The sequence below is a fragment of the Alligator mississippiensis genome, chromosome 10 (assembly GCF_030867095.1).
Source record: "Alligator mississippiensis isolate rAllMis1 chromosome 10, rAllMis1, whole genome shotgun sequence".
In the NCBI taxonomy this organism is placed as follows: Eukaryota; Metazoa; Chordata; order Crocodylia; family Alligatoridae; genus Alligator; species Alligator mississippiensis.
Window position 1 is genome coordinate 14,536,389 of NC_081833.1, and position 19,366 is coordinate 14,555,754.

Consider the following 19,366-nt stretch of genomic DNA (forward strand, 5'->3'; position numbering starts at 1 on the left):
TTGCAAAAAGAAGTTAAGAAATTCAGCAGAGAAAACCTGTGAGGCCAAGAAGGGGCCTGCGCCCTGAACATACGAGATCAGCATGTCTGATCAATTGTGTGTTCTGTTTTAAGCCATTTTGCCTTCCAGGCTCCTAAGCTGCACTAATACCTGTATTCCTTAACACCTGGTATAAATGGGATCAGGAAGCCACCTGAGGAGAGCACTCATATCCGAGCTGGTGGAGGAAGGCTGGGTGCCTCTGAACTGCAGTAAAGCAGAATCCCTCTGCCCTGCAGACTTAGGCATTGATCCTAGGGCACCTGAAACATTACCAAAACTCCCTGTCACCCAACAGAGCCCAGCATTTACAGGAACCTAAAGCAACCCCATTCACCAGGGAGAAACTAGCAGCAGGAGGAAGGCAGCCCAGCACAGAGCCATGTCAGAGAGGTCCTTCCTGACAGGATCCACTGCCATATCCTTTGCATACACTGTCTGTGCATCTCTTCCACCTCGCACACATACCAAGGCAACCAGACAGAGACCCACCAGCTGCAGCTGATGCCACCAAGAAAACAAGTGGAGGCTTCACAGACCTTCAGGACCCATCTAAAAACACAAGCGTCTCCAGAGCAACAAAACTGTTTGGTCTAATCCCTAGCTCGGTATGTACTGTGCACCTCAATGAAGGTCACAACAATGCGTTCTACCCAGGTGAGATCCTTGTTCTCTTCGTAATGAGCTGTGTCAGCCACGTACAGATGGGACAGGCAGTAAATCAAATGTTCTCTTGGGAATGACCCCCAGGCACTTTGATCCAAGATGTTCAAATTGAATCTGGGTTGCTGGCATTTGAGGACCAGAGCTACCATGAGAGAAATCTCTTTCCCAGCCATGGCACTCAGTCATGCTGCCTCTCTGTATATGTGATAAAATTCAAGGTGTGACTGTGCCCTGCTCCCCTTACCTCTGCAATCTTCCCATCATGTCCCCCAGCCAACGTGTAATAGGACTGCCAAGCTAATGGGCCTAATCCATCCTGGTATGATTCCACGGGCCGGACCACTGGGTTTGGTTAGATCTAACCCTCAGTCGGAGGCCAAATGATGACTGAAGCCTGCATAAGCCCTGCAAAAGGCAGATAACAGGAAAGGAGCTATTTTATGCCCAAAGGTCACAGCAAATGCAGCCCCCTGCATGTTTCCCTGGACTGTGACTAGTGTCAACATGAGCGTGTTCCTGTCACTGCTGGCATCCCCTTTGACCAGTAACATTCACAGGACTGGAAAGCCCCAGCTTCTTGCAGCTGCTTCCACGTGGAAAAGCGGAGCCAGATCTGCCTGGGGATGCAACGACAGACCTTCAGACCACGGTCATTTCCTGCAGCCTAAACAGGCTTGAGACAGAAACAACTGCCTAAATCGGAAACCGCAGGTCCTGCAGCCCCTCCCCATCACAGAGCACAGCATGTAGGGGTTGCTGAAAAGAGGTCACCAACCCAGAGTTCAATACCCCCATGGCAGCAGAGAGAAATGCTAGTTAAAATGCAGTGCAAAACAGGTAGTGTGCATGTACACACACACACACACACACACACACACACACACACACACACACACACAGAGTGCAATGCAGATTAGCTTGTACCCCATGTTCCCCCTTCCCCTGACTTGGACTGAATCAGCAAGGAGTCAGTAGATAAAATATGCCACCAAAGCACTGTCATGTGTCCCCAGCTGTCCCACTTCCCCTCTGGCTTTCCTGTTCCCTTTGCTCCAGTCCCTCTCTAGCCCCCACGAGTGCCCAACCTAATCCTGATTCCACCCCCGGCCAAATCTTCCCCTTACCAGCTTCTTTCCGCTCCTCTGCTCTCCAGAGGTCTCTTCCTCTGCTACACATTCCTCCTCAGGCAGCATTCTCCCCCCTCCTGTCCCTGCTGCTCCCGGGATCACACATTGCTATAAATATGCCCTGTACCTTCAGCTTGGCTGAGTGGCTTCTCTGTGCCCGAGTCCGGGGAGAAAGCAGCTTCTCCACTAATCGCTCCTGAATAATGATTGTATCCATAACCACGGCGGGCGAGACACAGAGCCACCATGGGCCAAAAAATTTAAAAACAAAAAAACACCCAACCCATGTGTTCTCTCCCAGCCTTGACTAATTCCATAAGGCAGCCACCCCCGCCTACGCGCGCGCACACACATACATATACAGAGAGCTCGGCCCTTCTGCAAGGGAGAGAGCTCCCACAACAGCCAGCTGGCTGGAATTTCCTGCGCTGCTGCTGTCTTAGCCTGGCTTGAGGGTGGGGCCTGTGAACAGGAACAGCAAGACAGGGACTAAGTGTAGCTCTGACAATAGCCCAGGCCAATTCCTCTGACGTGAGAATGGCTCCACAGCATGCCTTAAACAAACAGGATGCTGCCCCATCCCAGAAGCTGAAGCCAGTTATCAGTTGGACTCCCGGTTTACTGTACTCCTTAGAAATTCTGACTGATGGAACTGAGTAACATTTTGGTCCCGTGACGCCTGCTCTGTACCCCACCCCAAGCAGCCTCATAGCTTCATAGATGTTAGGCTTGGAAGGAACCTCAGTAAGTCATCGAGTCCAACCCCCTGCCCTGGGCAGGAAAGACTGCTGGGGTTCAAATGACCCCAGGTAAGAGCTTGTCCAGTCTCCTCTTGAAGACCCCCAAGGTAGGGGAGAGCACCATCTCCCTTAGGAGTCCATTCCAGATTCTGGCAACCCTTACTGCGAAGAAGTTCTTCCTGATGTCCATCCTAAATCTGCTATCAGTTTCTGGCCATCGTTCCTAGTTACTCCAGGGGGTGCCCTAGTAAATAGAGCATCTCCTATTCCCTGCTGCCCTCCCTTGATGAATTTATAGGCAGTCACAAGATCACCTCTCATCCGTCTCATGAAGGTGGAGAGATCCAGGTCCCTTAGTCTCTCCTCACAGGGCCTTGCCTGCGGGCCTCTGACCGTATGAGCGGCCTCCTCTGAACCCTCTCAAGATTCTCCGTGTCCCTCTTGAAGTGCGGCACCCAAAACGGGATGCAGTACTACAACTGTGGCCTGACCAGTGCTGCATAGAGGGGAAGCATCACCTCCCTGGACCTGTTTGTCACGCATCTGCTAATGCATGATGAAGTGCGGTTAGCTTTGTCGATTACTTTGTCACATTGACGACTCATGTTCATCTTGGAGTCAACTATGACTCCAAGATCCCTTTCTGCTGCTGTGCTGCCGAGAAGGTCATCCCCCAGCCTGGGACTGTGTTGGTGGTTCTTTTTGCCCAGGTGCAGCACTTTGCACTTGTCTTTGTTGAACTGCATCCTATTTCATTCTGCCCATTTTTCTAACCTTGTGTCTGAAACTGTTAAGGCTCCGCAAAGTTTCCTGAAGACTCAGAAACCCAGATCCAAACCTCTCTGGATCTGGTCATTTGTGCTGTTAACCCATCTCTGCTTTCTACAGTGGTTCTCTTTGATCTTAAGTTAAGGCCCCACCAGTAGGCAACTGACTTTTGCTGACCCTACCTTTTCACCAATCCACTTTTTACCCTCCATGTTTTGAACCTTTGGGGTTCAGTCAAATTCACAGCCTTCCATTTTTGCAACCAAGACAAGTAGAAGTTTCTTTCAGAATCATAGGTTCATCTAACCCATCCCCCTGTATGAACACAGGATGTGCTATTCTGTTTTAATACTATAAGCCAATAAACCCAAGACATCATATGACTCCAGGAGCTGGGGATTTAAGAAATGCACCAGATGTGATGGAGCTTTTGATAAAATTGAAAGAGATGGCAACATCAATGGTTCAGGAGTGGCATGAACCTCTGTCTTTTTATACCTTGGGCAACCCCATGAGCATGGCTCTCCTGAGAATATGCATGAGTCAACCTCCACATCACACCTCATCCTCCCGTTCTGGGTTATACCTCTTCAACTGCTGCAACTCAAGACATCTCTCCTGAAAGGAAAGGCTCATCCTTACTATCTGAGCACCTGAAACCAAGGTCTCATCCATACACAGCTGTTAGTAAGGGAACCTGGGTGCTATGAGTTCTTGTGCACGGAGTTTTTGATGGTCCCCCATGGAGCCAATGGCTTTAAGCCTAGGGAGGGGTTAGAAAACAGTCTTTTTATATGTCCTGTGGGATACAGGAACTCCGGAAGAGGAAGAAAACAAAAGACCCAAACTTAATCAATGCCCACACCCTGTGGCTACAGGGGAGTCACGTCCCCCAGATCTTAGGGGAGGGGCCCCAAAAAAGGCTGGAAGAAAAGGTATGGGCAACTTTGCTCTGTAACTGTCCAAAATGGCATCCACCTACCTACACCACCCTCTGATGAGGTATTATTTCTGCAGAAACAGTCCAAAGCCCTGGTGGTCATATGGTAGCTCAAGCAAACACCTGGTGCAGGGGTGAGGAGGGCGTAGATGCACTCTGCATTTCTTCCCTGGGCCTGCTTTCTGGAGAGCACATCAAGCAAGCAGCTCCCTATCGGCCAGTAATGGTCTGCCAATCCCACCCCACTGCACTTCATAAAGTGCTTTGAGATCTGCAGGGCCTGGGCAGGAGGAAGCACTGACAAAGTTAGGAGGGGCAGGGAGTGACAACTGTTCTGTGGTCCCTGTCTATGTACCCCAAAACAGGGCTGAGGGGCTATGGTTTACAAAAAGCAGCTGATCTGTGCCAAGCCCCTGCTCCCTCTGACTTCACTGTAATGTGTTCATTTATCTGGACACAGCCATCTGAGTGCAAAGGTCCACCAGGTTAACAGGCTGCTGAGTGAGCAGTGGGTATTGTCCCAAACTCAGCAGATGCACATAGCTACAAAATAGCTGCAAGGAGCAGTGGGTCTGTCATTGCCCAGTGCTGAAATCTCATTAGCTCATCAAGCAGGAGAGCTCCGATACTTCAGTTAATATATATATGCTGCCTCTGTCCACTCATCAGCCTCAGACCCACCTCCAAGGCCTCAGAGAGACGGTGACTCAGGGCTGGATTTGCAGTGGGTGAAAAGCAGCCCACTGCGATGCAGCTCTCCAACCGCACACAGCAGGCGCTTATATAACAGCCCTGACGTCCAAGCCAAACAGCGCCAGAGCTGCCACAGGCACACATGGGAAAGGCAGTGAAATTCCAAGGGAGAGCTGAGCACAGGGCTTCAGCTTGGCCTTAGCATACATGCTGGTGCTAGGAAGGACTCCTCTGTGCTGCCTGGTTATCTGGGTGTGCGGGGAAGATGGGAGCTGTATCCAGACAGGAGCAAAGAGAGTCAGGAGGCATGTTAGCCTCGACTCTGAACTTCCTTGTCTTTGCACTGGAAACCCCAGGGTCTCCACAGGAATGTGGGACTGGAAGCAGACCCCTGACTTCACCCCTTGTGTTTGATCCTCGCAGCTCCTTCTGAAGGGCCTGATGTTCTTTGCCAACCAGATGCCTCTATGCTGTGATATTACAAAAACAATCCCACCCGGCCCCCCCAACAGCTCAGACAGAGCGAGCCAGCAAGGAACACATGCACAGGCAGGAGGAAGAGCACAGACTTCAGCATCCTCACTGGGATCATCAGTGAGGCACAGCTAACGTGCCATTGACTGTTATCAGAGCCTCTCCCCTCCTGCTCCCCAATGGCTTCATCTCTCTGGCATGTTTTGCCTTGTGCTGTTTTCATTTCTATCTCCCCTTCCCGGGAATATTTGGCAGTGACTCTCCGCAAGGGAAGTGACTCCACCAGGGGCTCAGAGAGGAAGAAGTCTCTGGTCACCAAATCTTGCTCTCACCCTGTGTTCTGCAGCTGGTTGTAAAGAAAGCCCCTAGGGGTTGGATTAGATGATCTATGGGCATCCCTTCCAGCCTTACTTCTCTGTGATTCTTTCTCCGTCTCCACCCTAACTGGTATTCCCACTCCATCTCCAAACCTAATACCTAGCATCGCTCCTGGGTGCTTTTTCCTTATACAGCACTTTTCATACATGAGCCTTTAAGCGCGAGAATACCATTATGCCCATGTCACAGAGACACTGATTTGAGGAGTGGCTTGTCCAGAGGTCACAGCAGGAGCTCCTGAGGATGGGTCGGTATAAATGGAGAGCTGAAGCTATGCCAACAGCCCCTCTATTGTCTGTGTGCCTGTTACAAGGTGGGGTGTAAGAGGGAGGGATAAGAGGCAGCCAACCACAGCAAAGGGATTTCCCTAACTACCCTGCATTTATTGAGTTAAAAATTGGCTTTATGAAACTGGAGTCATCATAAAACACGTGGAGAGAAGAGAGGGGCCCTGGGAAACATTCCTGGAGCAGGAAACCTCCCTCCCTATGGCAGCTGTCATATCACACATGGCCAGCCCTTCCCTGCTCCTCCCTGCCAGCAGCTTGTTCATTTTATACCTCATGGGTTTCACACCCCATCAGTTCTGGGCTCTGGTAACCACTAGAAAGGCCTAAACCTAGGACAACCTGGATGCAACCACCACAGCTTTGTGGTATGATGGGGGATCAGCATCCCTCAATATCAGACCACAGGTTGTAATTCACTCCCATGAGACTGTCACGCAATACTCCTAAACACCCAGAAGTTAGAGAGCATCAGGCCACCTGCTGGCATCTCCCCTTCTTTGTGGATAGCTGAAGGATGCTCACGTCAGCATGGTTTCCTCCTGAGTGCAGGAGATTTGCCCCTTACCTTCTTGAATGGGTAACTCTCCTGCTACAGCCTGGAGCCCATGTGCGAGTGAAGAAATGTTAGGATACCGGGACTTTCTGGGCAAGAAACCCAGCTAGAGGCAGCAAAGGCAGCTACTCAGACAGTAAGGAGGCACTGCTCTGATGCCTTCCAGTGATTTTTCCCACCATTTCATCCTGTGAGCAACCTCTGCAAGTGAGCAATGACCTCTTTGCCCAAGCTCTCCCCCACACCCTTGTCAAACCCTTATAGCTTGGCAGACCACTTTCTGAAGGCCACCAACCATAGATCCTGGCTTGATGACCACCAAACAAGGTTATTTGTCCTAGTAGGAATGGGCCTTGTATAGATGCACAATGCTGCACCATACCAAAGCATTTCTCCAAGCTGGCTTCAAGGAACAAGTTAATATTGACTGGTTGCTACTTAAACTGCAGCGTTGCCAGTGGCCCAAGGAGAAATGCTGACAGGACAAATACAAAAAAAAAAATTAAAAAAAAAAAGAGATGCTGTATTCTGAAAATCCATTAACTGGCACATGACACCTAACTGCATCCTGAACAGAATCCCAGTGAGACGGACACGCCTTGGGATGCAGAAGAGAAAAGCTGAGGAGAGGAAAATCCAGAAGGACAAGCCCTGGCTACAGAGTATCTGTGAGGGTTGCAGGCTGCTTTATATAGCACTTCAAAGTGCTTTCTGGCCAGTAGCTATGGGTTGAACCCAACCTCATTTGATTATTTTGGATGATGTCATTCTGGGTCCCGATTCAAGCACAGCCACCAAACCATAAATTATGGGGGCAGAGAGAGAGAGAGAGAGAAAGTCACGTTTTGTATCATCCAAGCACATGCCTGCCTGCAGAGCCACAGCCATTAGCTCAGGACATCTTAGCTGCACTGATAGGAATGCACAGGGCTCTGGGTGGAAGCTTTCGGAAGCGCCAAGTCAAGTTCTCACTCTGCTGGTGCCCCCTGCAAACACAGAGCTGGAGATAGCCAGGCTCAACCCCATTCTAGTCCATCAAATCCAGAAACCAAATGCAAACCACTTTGGGAGGGCAGGGGGAAATAATTCATGGTGTCTCTCAAACATGGGTTATCAGCTTTTGCACAGGGGTTTAGCAAGGATTTCCAGTTCTTTATCATTTCAGGATCAAAAAAGCAAAGCTGCCGCCTTGCCTTATAATGGCTTGTTGGCCTTGTCACTCTCCATCCTGTACCCGCACTTCCTTGCCTTGTCTGCATTATTATTTTGCTCTTTGTATACACGGCGTTATGGTCCAGAGCACAACTAGGTCTGTGTTGAACACTGCCTGAACATACAAGAAGGGAAACTCCCTGCCCTGGAACAGGTGAGACAGACAAAGAACAGGAGGGGAAACTAAGGCACAGCAAGGGAGGGGCTGGCCCAAGATCAGGCAGCAGGTCAGTGGCAGAGCTGGGACTAGAACTGAGGTATCCTGGCCACCTTCCAGCTCTGTAACCCTTTGCAATACTGATAGGAAAAGTTTGCAGGCTGGCCTGACACAGTCTGCTCTTTCTGAATTTGCGTGCTCTTCTCATGGCTTACTTGGTAACAAAGGAATCCGTGCAATGTCCAGCCACCCTCCTCCCTCCGCTCAGCCATTCCCCTTTCCTGCCAGCACCGTTCTTGGGGAAGGGGGGCCCTGTGTGTGGGTAATAATGTCTAAGCATGGCCAACAGAGAAAGCAACCTGCTGCACAGGACAGAACAATGGATGTGGTGCAACAAACCCTGTCCATGGCTTCTGTTGCCTTGGGACAAGCCCAGCACAGGCCCCAATCTGATGGAGACAACCTTCTCCTTCATGGTGCATGGGCCAGGGGTGCAGTTTCCTCAGCATTAAGTAGAGGGTCACCTTTCAAAGATGCCCAACCCACCCATGCTGGTGAAAGACCTTTGAGTTTGAGCCTGATGTTCCCAGCAAAGCTTCCACCAACGGCCATACACACACAATTCATAGCGTTGCTCAAACTCACTGGTGACCCGTGGCCTATGACAGGCTGTACCGATGTGCGGAGCTTCTTTAAGCACCAGAAGAGCAGATGTTTTGAAGGCAAGTATCACCCTATGCAGCTTCTCCAGCTAGGCATCTCACCTGAGTCTCAGCTAATGAGATCAAGCCCTCCAGATGTGCCTAATGGAAATGCAGATGCCCGTGTCCTTTTTGAACAGGATGAAGTTCTGATAGCTGTAAACCATGTGCATTCACCCCTGACTTTGGACCTCTCAGCAGCATGGAACAGGGAACAATAAGGGTATGTCTCTACCACCTCAGGAACCACACCAAGGAACCCCACAGTGAAGCGTGCCCTGCAGGCTGCCTCCAGAAACCAATGTAACAGAGCCACTTTAGCCACAGTGAGCTTGCTGGCTCTGAAATTTTCAAATCAATATATTTCCATTGTTTCAAAATGATTCTCCCTCTCTCTCCCTCCCTGCCACCCCACCCCAAGATTTTCCCTGCCCTTGGAAACTGCAGAAATCATATTTTTGGCTCTGGAATGATGGGTGAAAACTTTTCCCCAAATTCCCTGTGGAATGGAAATGCTGGCTTGGAGCCATAGCAAAGAGAAGGCAGCAGGTTCCCATCCAGGTTCCTGGCTGCAGAGAGAAGGCAGCAGGTTCCCAGGAAGACCAGGCACCAGTACTGAGTCCACAAGGACAGGATAAAGGAAGAAACTTGAGATCCAGGAGGAGGAAATGTTTATAACTAGAAATTGGGCAATGGAACAAGGGAGGCTGAGGAAGCCCCATCCCTGCCAATATTCACTGGCACTTTCCCATCAAGAGAGGAGAGCAGCTGGCAACCCACATGACTCAGTTATTTTACTTTCTTCTACATCCTGGGTCCCTGCCACCACTCGCCCAATCTGGTCCCACCATCCTCTCAGGCCTGGACTGTCCTTGGCTCTAGCTGCTGCTGTTACAAATTCTGGACTGTGTGGCATAAACCTCAGCAGAGCTCAAGGGAGACAGGAGGAGAGCACTCAGCTTGCTATGAAAAGCTTGTGCCTTTAGGGCACAGAGCTGAGAGCAGGATTGGTTCTGTGGCCAAGACACAGCACCACAAGGGAATTTCAGCTGAAATCCCAGCTCTGCAATGGTGCACAAGTCACTGGACCCCATTCATAATGGGGGTGATAACATGAGCAGCCTCCCTCTGCTTAAGCATGAGCCAATTTATGGCAGGGATTGCCCCTTCCTTACCAGAGAAATGGAGAGGACCTTGTAGCGCTGGAGCTTCGGAGACTTACCAAGTACAAGTAATAGCAAGGAGCTGCACAGCTACTGGGCACCAAAAAGGAGCAATCAACCAGCGGCCAGGGGCAACTAAGTCAGGGTCAGTTCATTTTAAGTAAAGTTCCTTTTTCCTCCAACCAAAGCAGTCACAGCCGAGTGCTGACTTCCATAGATCATCCTTGGTGCAATGTGATGAACCTCCACACGAGGGGGACACTAGACTGCAGAATGGGTAACAGCCACTTGCTGCACTGACCTCAGCAGGGAGCTAACTCCATGGGTGCTTCTGGTGCTGTGCTCAGCGATGTGAGCAGTGCTCTCTGTGCTAACTATGGCTTCATGTTGTGCTGACTCTGGGTGCAATTGGAGGTAAAAGTGAATGAGAGTATTGGGAGCAAACCTTGAAGCCCTCCTCCTACACAAAGGCAGGAGCAGCAGCCCCAAGGGCAGGGTGGATGCCAAAGGGTGACAAGCGGAGAAGCAGCATGGCCTGCTGCATAAGGCTGTGAGGTAAGTCTTTCTGCCACAGACTCTCCCAGTGACCCCAGGAAAGATGCTTGATCTCTGTGCCTTGGGGCCAACTGCTCTGAGCACTGGCTCTTCTGATGCTAGACCTGCTGTCGAACCAACATCCCCATGTCACCCTGGGGGCCCTGCTGGAACTAGAGCTCCCACTGAAGTCACTCCCTGTGTGAGCACCAGGCCAGGGCACAGGGTGCACAGCAGAGGGAGATGTTCCAGATGCAACTCTATAGACCAGACCATTACAAAGCGCTGGACAGAGAAGGAATTCTTAGCCTCCTCTGCCACAGGTATTGCAGGACAGCAACACTTTCCTTTCATAGAATAATAAAAAATTATGGTTGGAAGAGACTTCAGAAAGTCATCTAGTCCAACCCCCTACTCAAAGCAGGATCATCCCCCAACTACCTCATTTCAGCCAAGGCTTTCTCTAGCTGGGTCTTAAAAACCTCTAAGGATGGAGATTCCACAACCTCTCTGGGTAGCCTGTTCCAGTGCTTTACTACCTTCCTTGAAAGACAGTCTTTCCTAATATCCAACCTAAACCTCCCTTGCTGCAACTTGAAACCATTGCTCCTTGTTCTGTCATCTACCACCACTGAGAACAGTCCAGCTCCATCCTCTTTGGAATCACCCTTCAGGTAGTTGAAGGCTATTATTAAATCTCCTCTAAAGTCTTCTCTTCTCTAAACTAAAGAAGCCTGGCTCCCTCAGCCTCTCATCATAAGTCGTGTGCCCCAGGCCCCTGACCATTTTTGTTACCCTCCACTGGGCTCTCTCCAACTTGTCTACATGCTTCAGCTTTCCCTAAGCACATTCCCATCTGCTCCACACAAGGACCCAGACTCAAACGGATTCTTCTCTACTCTCAGAGCCACAGCTGGGAAAAAGAGTGAAGCAAAGAACATAGCTTGTAGCTGCCAGCTACAAGTAGGAAATTTTGGGAGGGAAAGAGGCACACACCTTTCCTTTCCTTGGCACAAACACATACTGGGCTGGAGCTCATAAGAGAGAGAGAGAGAAATGGTGAGGGCTAAGCTTAAAAATAAAAAAGGAACAGACGCTGCTCCTCCCAAACACTGTGTTCCCCATCCAACCCAGTGGATTCAGCCCAATGATAAGTCAGCACTTGGCACCCAGGTAGGAAACTACTAGGACAGATTAACCTCAATGTAAAGCCCAGTGCTGGGGGCAGGATGCAAAGTGCTCAAGTTGCAGCCCATGGTCCCAATCCTGTGACATGTGCTCCAGAGCAGCCCCACTGAAGTGGAGAAAATTGCTCCAGGGCATGAGGAGTGTAAGTTCAGGCCATACACCATGGACTTTGTTCCACGTTGGAGACAGCACTGCAGCATCTGTATGCTGTAAAATACTCTTGTGTCCCTTTGAATCAGAAGTAATCCACAGGGAATCAGTGGAGCAAAACTGGTGGGAGCTGGGAGGAGAGTCAGGTCCTAGGCTGAGACCCAGGGACAGAAAGGAGGCTCTTGCAACTGATGGGGAAGGTGTTTCTGCCCAGAAAGACAAGCACCCGTCTGGGCCCAGGAGCCCACTGCCCATTTTCCACCTCTCCCACCATCCCCATCCCCACCAGGAGGCTTTTTTCCAGCTGGGCTGAGCAGGACTTCAGCAAACTCCACTGGGAGTAGCAACTTGCTCTGAGGCCAATCCAAACCCCTGCCTGGTACCCACAACTGCAATTAGCATAACTTTGGGAGGATGTTACATCCACAAGAGCAGCAGACAAGCCCACTCTTAGCTCATTGGAAAATCTTGAATTCCAGCAGCATAGAAAAAAAGAGTCATCACATGCTCTGTAAATCACTGGCACTGGCAGCAGCGAGCAGGGAGCCATGGGCACTGTCAAAGGAAGTGTCACCAGGATGCTGAGGGGCCATTTTGGAGGGGATTCTCAGCACCAAGAGCCTGATGCTTCACACAAGGCCACCCCTCCCAGGTAAACAGCAGTAGTTGTCTCCCCCTGGACCCACTGCTCTTCCCTTCAACCCCAGTCCCAGCCACCATGCTCCTGCTGGAAAAAGCTGCAAGAGGCTCCCTGAGTCCATCAGCCATTCCCCTTAAGAGACTAAAAGGAGTCACGGTTGGACCTCTTGGACTGCTGACTAGACATTCCCTGGAGCAAAGCCTCCTGCTGCCATTCACAGCCAAGAGTTTCACATCTACCAGTTCAATCCCTCCCAGCCAAGCCCCACTTGCCTAACCCATGTCGACAGGCCTCACTTGTGCAAGCCATCCACCACCTGCAGTGAGAGCGAATAAAGCAACCCCTATGAGGGCATGGGGGTGTCTGTCCTCCCCTCCTCAGGTCCCAACTAGATTCCCTTTCCATGGGCCGTCCTCTGTGGATGGTTTCTGTGCCTGGCAATGCCCGCGACAGCTCTGTGCACTCCAACTGCATGAGTCAGGACAGGATTTCTGCTCTCCCCATCTCTGGGATGCTGCTCCCAGCCCCGAGTGAGCAGAGGCACATCTGGTTGTGTGGACCACAGGAAATGGCTTCAGCCAAGCAGGACTAAGCAGTCTTAACCCACAAAAAGGCCCCCACAGGGCCTGGAGAGAAGCACACAGAGAGAAGCCCAGGCCTGCTTCTTCCACATCTGGCTGCCTGGGTCTTTGTGGAACAAACCAGCCTGCTTTCGAGTAGCAGCTTCCCAGCACTGGACCCAACAGACCCTGCCACTCCCTTGCTGGGAAGAAAGCTCATGTCAGAGGCTTTTAGATGCCTCCTGTATCTTTTCCTCTGCATTCTCACTATAATGCTTTGCACTCCTCAGTACAGATAGACTGGGTTGAGCCATTTGCCCAGTCTGGCCAGGGCACTGCTGAGGCTGAGCTGCTCTGCAGAGCCCCTGGCATTGCCACAGGTCCCGCACCACTACAAGGTTCTTTGCCAAGAGACTCACAGTAGCTCTGTGTCACCGAGCAGGTTGCGGCTGTTTTCTTCTTGCTACACAAACAACACTGGCTTCCCTGTGGAAAGCAAAGCTGAAAGGACTCTTGAAGCCGAGGGAGGCTGGTGCTGCCTCTCTCCCTGCAGTTCGGTGCCAGAGTGTTGTGCCCACCCTCCTCAGCACTGGACCTAGCAATTGCTACCACACAGCTGTGCCGCTGGCCTGCACACAAACGAGCAGGCTTCACACACTGCAGCTATTAAGAGGCTGGCACAGGGCCCACTGCCCCTTCCAGCACTGAGAGCCTCTGTTTCACCTCTCATAGGAACAGAGGGCCTCGTGCTGCATCACAATAACACTCAGCATCACCAGATGCCCCCTCTGCACCTTCCCACCATGAGGCAACAGCATCACGCAGGGATAATGAGTGGAGACACAAAGGTGGCTGCATTAGGGCAGCACTACAGCATCCACATGTGATTCCTGGTCTGGTGGGACTGGTACAAAGTGTAGCAGGAGGAAAAAAAAAAAAAGGATACACACACAGCAGCAAACAGCACTAATTCCCAGTTGACCACAGAAGACCATCAAATATTTACAGCTTGCTGGCTACATGCCAGGGGCAAGGCAATCACTACCTGACACAGTGACTGAAAAACAGTCCAGGCTCAAAGCTAATGCATCCCCATTGCCAAACAGGAATCCTCAGCCTACATCCTGCACATACCCGTCATCTCCACGCACAGCATGACCATAGATACTGCTGTGTGTGACGACAGAGGATTCAATCCAAATAATCAGAGTTAAACAGGGAACTGCCCAAAGCCTGAGACGTCGTTCAAGTCTTCCCCCCACCTCCCATTAATTTTATTCAACACACAATAAGATGTTTGATGTCTCATGTCCATGAAACTCAACTTCCCTGGCCCTGACAAGAGGCAGCTTTTTTCAAATGGACAAAAGCTTGAAGTCATATCATGTTATCTGTCACGTGTAACTAAGAAGTAAAATCAGACTCTTCCAAGTCTGAGTCCAGCTAGAACCAGCACTTGCTTGTTGCTTCTCACGGCCAAAACAGTTTACTAAAATAACCCATTGATAGGAGGAAGATAAGGCTTTGTAAGCCCCATTTTGTAGATGGTGAAATTGTGGCAGAAAGGCACGAGAGGAATGGAGTCACAGAGGGAATCAGAAGCCACAACTCCCTGCTTGCCAGGGGAGACCACACCTCTCCCCACCAAAATCAGCCACAGGCCATCCAGATCACTAGCAACCACTCGCGTTTTGTTGGAACCCTTACACCGAAGCACAGTAATAATTCTGTGACAATGGGCTGTAGAGGGATTTCTACAGCTCACTGCAACTGGGCCAGACAGCAAGCCCGCCCATGATATCTTGACCAGACCTAGCATCAAGTGAACCTCAGGCCACCGCCAGCTCCGCTGTGGTACAGAAAGGGCAGGGTCTAGGTGTGATGAGGATGGTGTGCAACTTTTTATTGAGGCTGAATGACCTAAACAGGCACTGTTGTCTTTGCTAGCTCCAAGATACCCAGAATAATGCAGGCTTTGCTGCCCAGCGCTTCTGCCAGGTGAGCTCTTAGGGAGACAATCGTGGAACAGAATAAAGCCCCTCACAGCCCAGCCCACAAGAAATGCATTATGTTAACTCACCCTGAGCGCGTCCCTCCCACTCGGCCTGGGGTTGCTTGGCACTGAACAGGTCAAACTAGCTCCTCTTACCACCTGGCTCCATCCCTACAAAGTCCCAGCCCTTCCCCTTCTGAATCACCACTCTGGCAAGACACGGTGCACTCAGCATCACATCAGTGCTTCTGCAAAAGGTCCCCTCAGCTCCTGCCCACACAGTCTTCCATCACCAGGGGCACTAGACACCCCAGATTATGCCTTTTATAGCTGCACTGGCTTCCCTAAACACTTCAGCTATTGGGAACACATGCTGGGTCTACCTGACTCCTTGGCCTGCCAGTCAGCCCAAATCCTTGGTAGCCTCTTGAACCCAAAGGCCATAAAAAGAGAGCACCAGACAGACCTCATCACTAGCTCCATGGCCTTGTGTGCGCCTCTGGTATCATCCCAGCGTTTTCTCCCTCACAATTTCTGACTGTTGCTGATATCAGTTCAGCACTAATATAGACAAGGAGCTGCATGCGCATTGTCTAAACCAGGGCTGCTTCCACCAACGGAGCCGAAACAGTAACAGAAATGGCGGGGAATTTTAGTGGGAAAATCCTCCCACAGCTGGGTGCAAGGATTTCCACAGAAACCACGGCCTGGAGGGTCTATCGACACACTCTAGGGTAGGCAAGCAGCATTTTGGGTCTCTCAGAAGCTGCAAGGGCCTATACCAGGCTGAGAGCACGAAAAGGCCAAGGAGACCGTAATAAAAATGTTTCACAAACTGCAGATATTCAGACTCACTCAGGACTGGATCAAACAAAGCAGAAAGGACTGAAGGCTCCAAAGCAAGTAGCATGGGGCCGAACGGTCCCAACCAGGGAGCTGGAACCACCGACCTCAAGCCCGTAAGCTCCTGGGAACACAAGGGTCCCGGCTCCCAGCAGGGGTTTCTGTGGGAGATGAAGGCGGTGGAAGTGTCTCAGAGCCCTGGCAGAGGAGGAGGAGGAGGAACATGGAAGGGGCAGATTTCACCATCAACAGTGAAGCAACAGCAGCCATTCCTGGGAAAAGGGACAAGTGAACGTGCCCTGTCAGCACAGGGAGCCTCAGCACGTTTCTGTCCAGCCCCCAAATTTACTCAGCGGTTGCAAGGCAGCGAGATTCCAACAAACCACTTCAGAAACGAGCAACGCATCTGATTCCACTTACGTGCTGTCACTGGAGGAGTGCAAAAGGGTGAACCTGGGGGGGGGACTCTGCTCACTCCAAGCCCAGGGGGACTACACACTCCCTCCCCACGAATGAGCAACTGAAGTTGGAGCTCACTCTGCCCGAAGGCTTGGCCAGCCAGCTCCCCACTGACTGGCCAATAGTCCACTGGAAAACAGAACGGGTGCAGAACGTGGTTCTCAGTTTTCTTCAGCTGCAGTGCACTGTGGGGCACACCCACACGTAGCACACTTCCCCCTGGGCGAGTCCGCTGGGTGGGCAGAACCCGTGTTCCCAACAAATGTTGCAACTGCACAGTGCAACGGAGAAGTGAATCAACAGCTTCCTGGCCAAGCTTGATGTCATAGGAGAGGGCTCAACAGCCAGGCTGCATGCTGTGCTAAAAACCCCTTTTCATAGTTTCATAGTAGCTAGGGTCAGGAGGGACCTGAACAGATCATCTAGCCTGACCCCTTGCCACAGGCAGGAATGAACGCTGGGTTCACAAGACCCCAGACAGGTGATCGTACAACCTCCTCTTGAATTTGCCCAAGGTAGGGGCGAGGACCACTTCCCTGGGAAGTTGGTTCCAGATTTTGGCCACCCTAACTGTAAAATATTGCCTTCTGATCTCTAACATAAACCTATTCTCCATCAGCTTATTACCATTGTTCCTTGTCACCCCAGGTGGTGCTTGGGAGAAAAGGGCTCTGCCTATTTGCTGTTGATCTCCCCTGATGTTTGTAAGCAGCCACCAGGTCCCCCCTCAGCCTCCTCTTGCTGAGGCTGAACAGGTTCAGGTCCTTCAGTCTCTCCTCATCTCTCAGGTCCCTCAGTCTCTCCTCCTTTTGCCTCACTGGAGCCAAGAAAAGGAAGCAAGAGCACATCCATCACCTTCTACAAGGCAGCAAGAAACCTTCCCTCCAGGTGCCCACACAGCCTGGTAGCAGCTGCCGTAACACCCACTGCTTTTCCCACCACCAGCCACAATGTGCTTTCAGGGCCGAGTGCCAAGCTAGGGTCTGACTTTGCACAGCCACAACTTTGCACCCAAGTTCTGGGGACAGCTATTTCCAAGCACCCTGAGAGGTGATTCCACACTCAACATGAAGGCACGGCACAGCCACAAATCTGAGCCAGGTAAAGGGCTGGGCTGTTTCTGACCATTAGCGCACAGACAGTAGGAAGGAACCAATGCAAAATGTGCATTTGCAAAGGAAAGGCAAGGGAGAGAATCAGCTGTGCTTGCCAAAACATTTGGGGGTGAGTCCACCTGCCTGCTTCACTGGTTGCACCTGCTTTGGAAGGGAAACCAGTTCTCTTGCTCAACAGCAATTTATACATTGAAACAAGTTGCCCAATCCTCTGCAAGTTGTTTTCATAAACTACCCTTTTTCTGTGGTTGCCAGTTCCTCTTTTAGCAATGCCAGAAAAGACCATTGAAAATGTCTAGGCTGGTTCTCCCGGTCCTTGAACTTCTCTTAGTAGGTCCTGTCCATGGAGGGGATTATTCTTCATGACCAGAGTTCCACAGGGGAAAGGCGCACAGACCAATCCTTCCTCCCTCCACCTGTCGATCTGCTCTTCCATTCAGTCTAACACCATGGGCTATCAGCCTGCAAACTCCAGTGGATGATGAGATGCCTGATAGGCCAAAAAGGTCTACATTAAGGACAAAGATTTAAAAATAGAAAAGCAACTTGGGTTTAGACAAGTGGAAGTTGTTAAGGGCATCTTCTCTCCTGGAGACAAATGCTTTGGAAATTCCCAGTAGCACAGCCAGGAGACTCCAGTTCAAGGAAGTGTCAGGGGCCTTTGAGTAATGCAGGCAGAGAAGTCTCTCAGGAGAGATTCCCCTCATTAAAAATGAGCTTCTGTCTGAACATCATAAAACCGCAAGATGTGCTGGTCCAGGGCAGCTGTGTTGTTACAGCAAAGGGAGACAGAACTGCATGGTGAGTCCCCCAGCAAAAACCTTCCGGGTCTCACTTTGAGCTAGGGCTCACCTGCACTACCCAATTTTCCCACAGAAAGCTGCAGTCAGGGTTAAGAAAGTGAAAAATCTCAGAAGTTGCCACTCCACAGAACTGGGCCAACAGCAGCTGGACACAAAAAGCAATGAAGCCAAAAACATCTGGAGCAACCCACAGACGGCTTAGTGAAGGGGATGGCTTCCACTGCAGACTCTACCCTCACGTCAGCAAGACAGCACACCAGTAGATCCCTCATCCAACACTCTGCCCCAGATGAGTGGGCTCCCTGGCCCAGGGCATCCACCGACTAGCTGTTAAGTACCACGGTTAAGCCAGGTGAGAGCGGATGACATTGTATACAGCAGCACTGCAGCCAGAGACAGACACTACCACGTCTGCTCCCAGGAACCAGTCAGGATTGTTCCCTGAAATATATACTCTGCCACCAGTCTAACATACAGCATTTCCAGCCTTTTCCTCAACAGCCATCTAGTCCAAGCCCCATTCCACAGCCTTGCCCCAGGGGACCATACTGCCATCCAACATTTCTTCAGGAAGTGTCCTAATACGCAGCCCAATATCTTACTCAAATGCTTCCCAGCCTCCCTCGCTAATGCCTCAATAAATCCTCTTTGTCCCCAGTGTCATGCAGATGGTTGCATCCTCCCACTTCGCTGTCACTAGGCCAAGCTACACACATTTCCCTCCTTGGACCTTTCCACTCCTGTCAGGGAAGTTTCAAGTCTCTGTCCCCAGGGAGGTTCCCAGTGCATTTGGCTAGCCAAACATGCAACACATGTGCAGCGTTACCCGGGGCTCAGGACGGATGCCAAGCTGTGTCGCTTCCCTTCTTAGCTTGAGTTTACATTGCAATCCCTCCAGAGTGGAGCTGAGAACTCACACCACATTACCCAGACTGGCTGCACACCAGGGTTCGAGTGACGTGAGAGGTTTCTACTGAACAACACAACCAACTCCAGCAGGAGGAAGTGGAAAAATCATCCTGATCCAATGGGCCAGAAGGGCACCCTGTTCTGGCTCCCTTCCAGAGGCCTGCATCCCATCCAGACAGGTCACAAGCCTCCTGAGGGTGTTGCACACTGGCCGAGGGAACACCTGAGGAGCAATGCCTAAGTGACTGGCGCTCTGTGCTCTAGGACAATG

General features: G+C 51.0%; 1 protein-coding gene across 4 annotated transcripts in view; it reads right to left on the reverse strand.

Moving 5' to 3' along the window:
* The window catches only part of SEPTIN5 (septin 5), a 58,153-nt gene that overhangs the window by 20,408 nt on the left and 18,379 nt on the right, over nt 1-19,366 (reverse strand). Inside the window, exon 1 of one of the 4 annotated variants that reach the window (XM_059713473.1) lies at nt 1,960-2,198. The exons of 1 other annotated variant lie outside the window; for it this stretch is intronic. In XM_059713473.1, the coding sequence (XP_059569456.1) occupies nt 1,960-2,049 (90 nt within the window). In that variant the 5' untranslated portion in view covers nt 2,050-2,198. Of the gene's footprint in view, nt 1-949; nt 1,032-1,829; nt 1,914-1,959; nt 2,199-19,366 lie in introns of those variants that run through there. 2 more of the 4 variants (XM_059713474.1, XM_059713476.1) reach the window with 2 other exon arrangements.